Source organism: Sphaeroforma arctica, assembly GCF_001186125.1.
Source record: "Sphaeroforma arctica JP610 unplaced genomic scaffold supercont1.334, whole genome shotgun sequence".
Lineage (NCBI taxonomy): Eukaryota > Ichthyosporea > Ichthyophonida > Sphaeroforma > Sphaeroforma arctica.
This window is the reverse complement of record NW_014040224.1, coordinates 1-692: the sequence shown is the minus strand read 5'-3', so window position 1 is coordinate 692 and position 692 is coordinate 1. Positions and strand designations below refer to the sequence as shown.

Genomic DNA, 692 nt, shown 5'->3' with positions numbered 1-692 from the left:
CTTCAGTGTCTCTCTCCAAGAAGGTTATGTAGTTGTATCTATTCGACGGTCATTCTGGACAATTTCTCGGTTCCCGAGGCTCACACTTGGTTACCGGGCGAGATTCATATGTAGCTCGTAAAGTTTCTAATACTCCCCATAGGGCTTCGACCTGTAGTAAAGCATCTGACCCGACTGCTCTACACAGCTCCTCGGACAGTCTAAGCATTTGCGCATGAAGCACTTGGCGGTCCGCCGCAATACTTTCCGGTGTTGGAAGAGACTCCTTGTCACTGACCGGCGTTGGGTTCACCAGTGTCGTTGGAGTTGTTAACGATGCTCGAAGCGGCAACGATTCTCGCAATGCGTCCGCCTCGAATCGTTGATTCTGCTGCTGCGATTAGACAGCCCCGGACAATCTCGCACATCAGTTATCTAGTGCCTCAGGACCATGAGGATCCTACGACGCTCGTTGTTGTACGTGAACAAAATCTTGCAGCGAAATAGACGATCTAGAGGGAACTGTATCCCTTGGTCCTACTCTTGGTGGTGTTGAATGGTACCCCACTCCGTGCCGATCCGCACTATCTGTAATCATAAACTCCAAACGCTCACCCTCCTCTGATGGTGCTGTTGGTGACTGAGGTGTATCATCACTCTCCTCATGGTCCTTGTCATGTGAGGGATCCGTGGGGCCGACTGGCGACCCCGCT

The 692-nt window shown here is 51.7% G+C and overlaps 1 protein-coding gene across 1 annotated transcript; it reads right to left on the bottom strand.

Moving 5' to 3' along the window:
- Positions 1–439: 439 nt before the first annotated feature.
- Positions 440–692, bottom strand: SARC_05298 (hypothetical protein; the record flags this gene model as incomplete). Its single annotated transcript, XM_014300829.1, has 1 exon — positions 440–692. A coding segment is annotated over one exon (253 nt), but the record flags the coding sequence as incomplete, so codon positions are not given.